Genomic DNA, 507 nt, shown 5'->3' on the forward strand with positions numbered 1-507 from the left:
ATTCACAGTAACCAGCTGCGACGGGCAGAGCAAGACAGTCGTTGTCTCCAGGAGTGTGTACAAACACTGACGGTTCAAAATAAAGATCTGAATGTGCAACTGCAAGAGATCAAGCGGAGACAAGCTGAGATTGAGTGCAAGGTACAACACTGCTGCTGTTCTGCAACACTTAGCATGCATGGGGGAAAACTACTATAGCTCTGTTGTGACATAATACAAATCAATTAAAACATTCAAATATTTTGTTGACATGTACAATTGGACAATATACAGGCCAAAAGTTTGAACCCATCGTGTTTCCTTTATTTTCATGACTATTTACATTGTAGATTATCACTAAAGGCATCAAAACTATAAATGAACATATGTGGAGTTATGTACATAACAAAAAAGTGTGAAATAAGTAAAAAAAAAACATATATATAACAACTTATATTCTTGTTTCTTCAAAGTAGCCATCCTTTGCCTTTTTTTTAGTGCTGCAAACCCTTGGTGTTCTCTCAATGA

General features: G+C 36.1%; 1 protein-coding gene across 1 annotated transcript in view; it reads left to right on the top strand.

Annotated features, from left to right (window-relative positions):
* The window catches only part of LOC116695735 (EVI5-like protein), a 74,551-nt gene that overhangs the window by 54,546 nt on the left and 19,498 nt on the right, over positions 1-507 (top strand). Inside the window, exon 17 of the mRNA XM_032526174.1 lies at positions 16-141. Within this exon, the coding sequence (XP_032382065.1) occupies positions 16-141 (126 nt within the window). The remainder of the gene's footprint in view (positions 1-15; positions 142-507) is intronic.

Source organism: Etheostoma spectabile, chromosome 9 (assembly GCF_008692095.1).
Source record: "Etheostoma spectabile isolate EspeVRDwgs_2016 chromosome 9, UIUC_Espe_1.0, whole genome shotgun sequence".
NCBI classification, from domain to species: domain Eukaryota; kingdom Metazoa; phylum Chordata; class Actinopteri; order Perciformes; family Percidae; genus Etheostoma; species Etheostoma spectabile.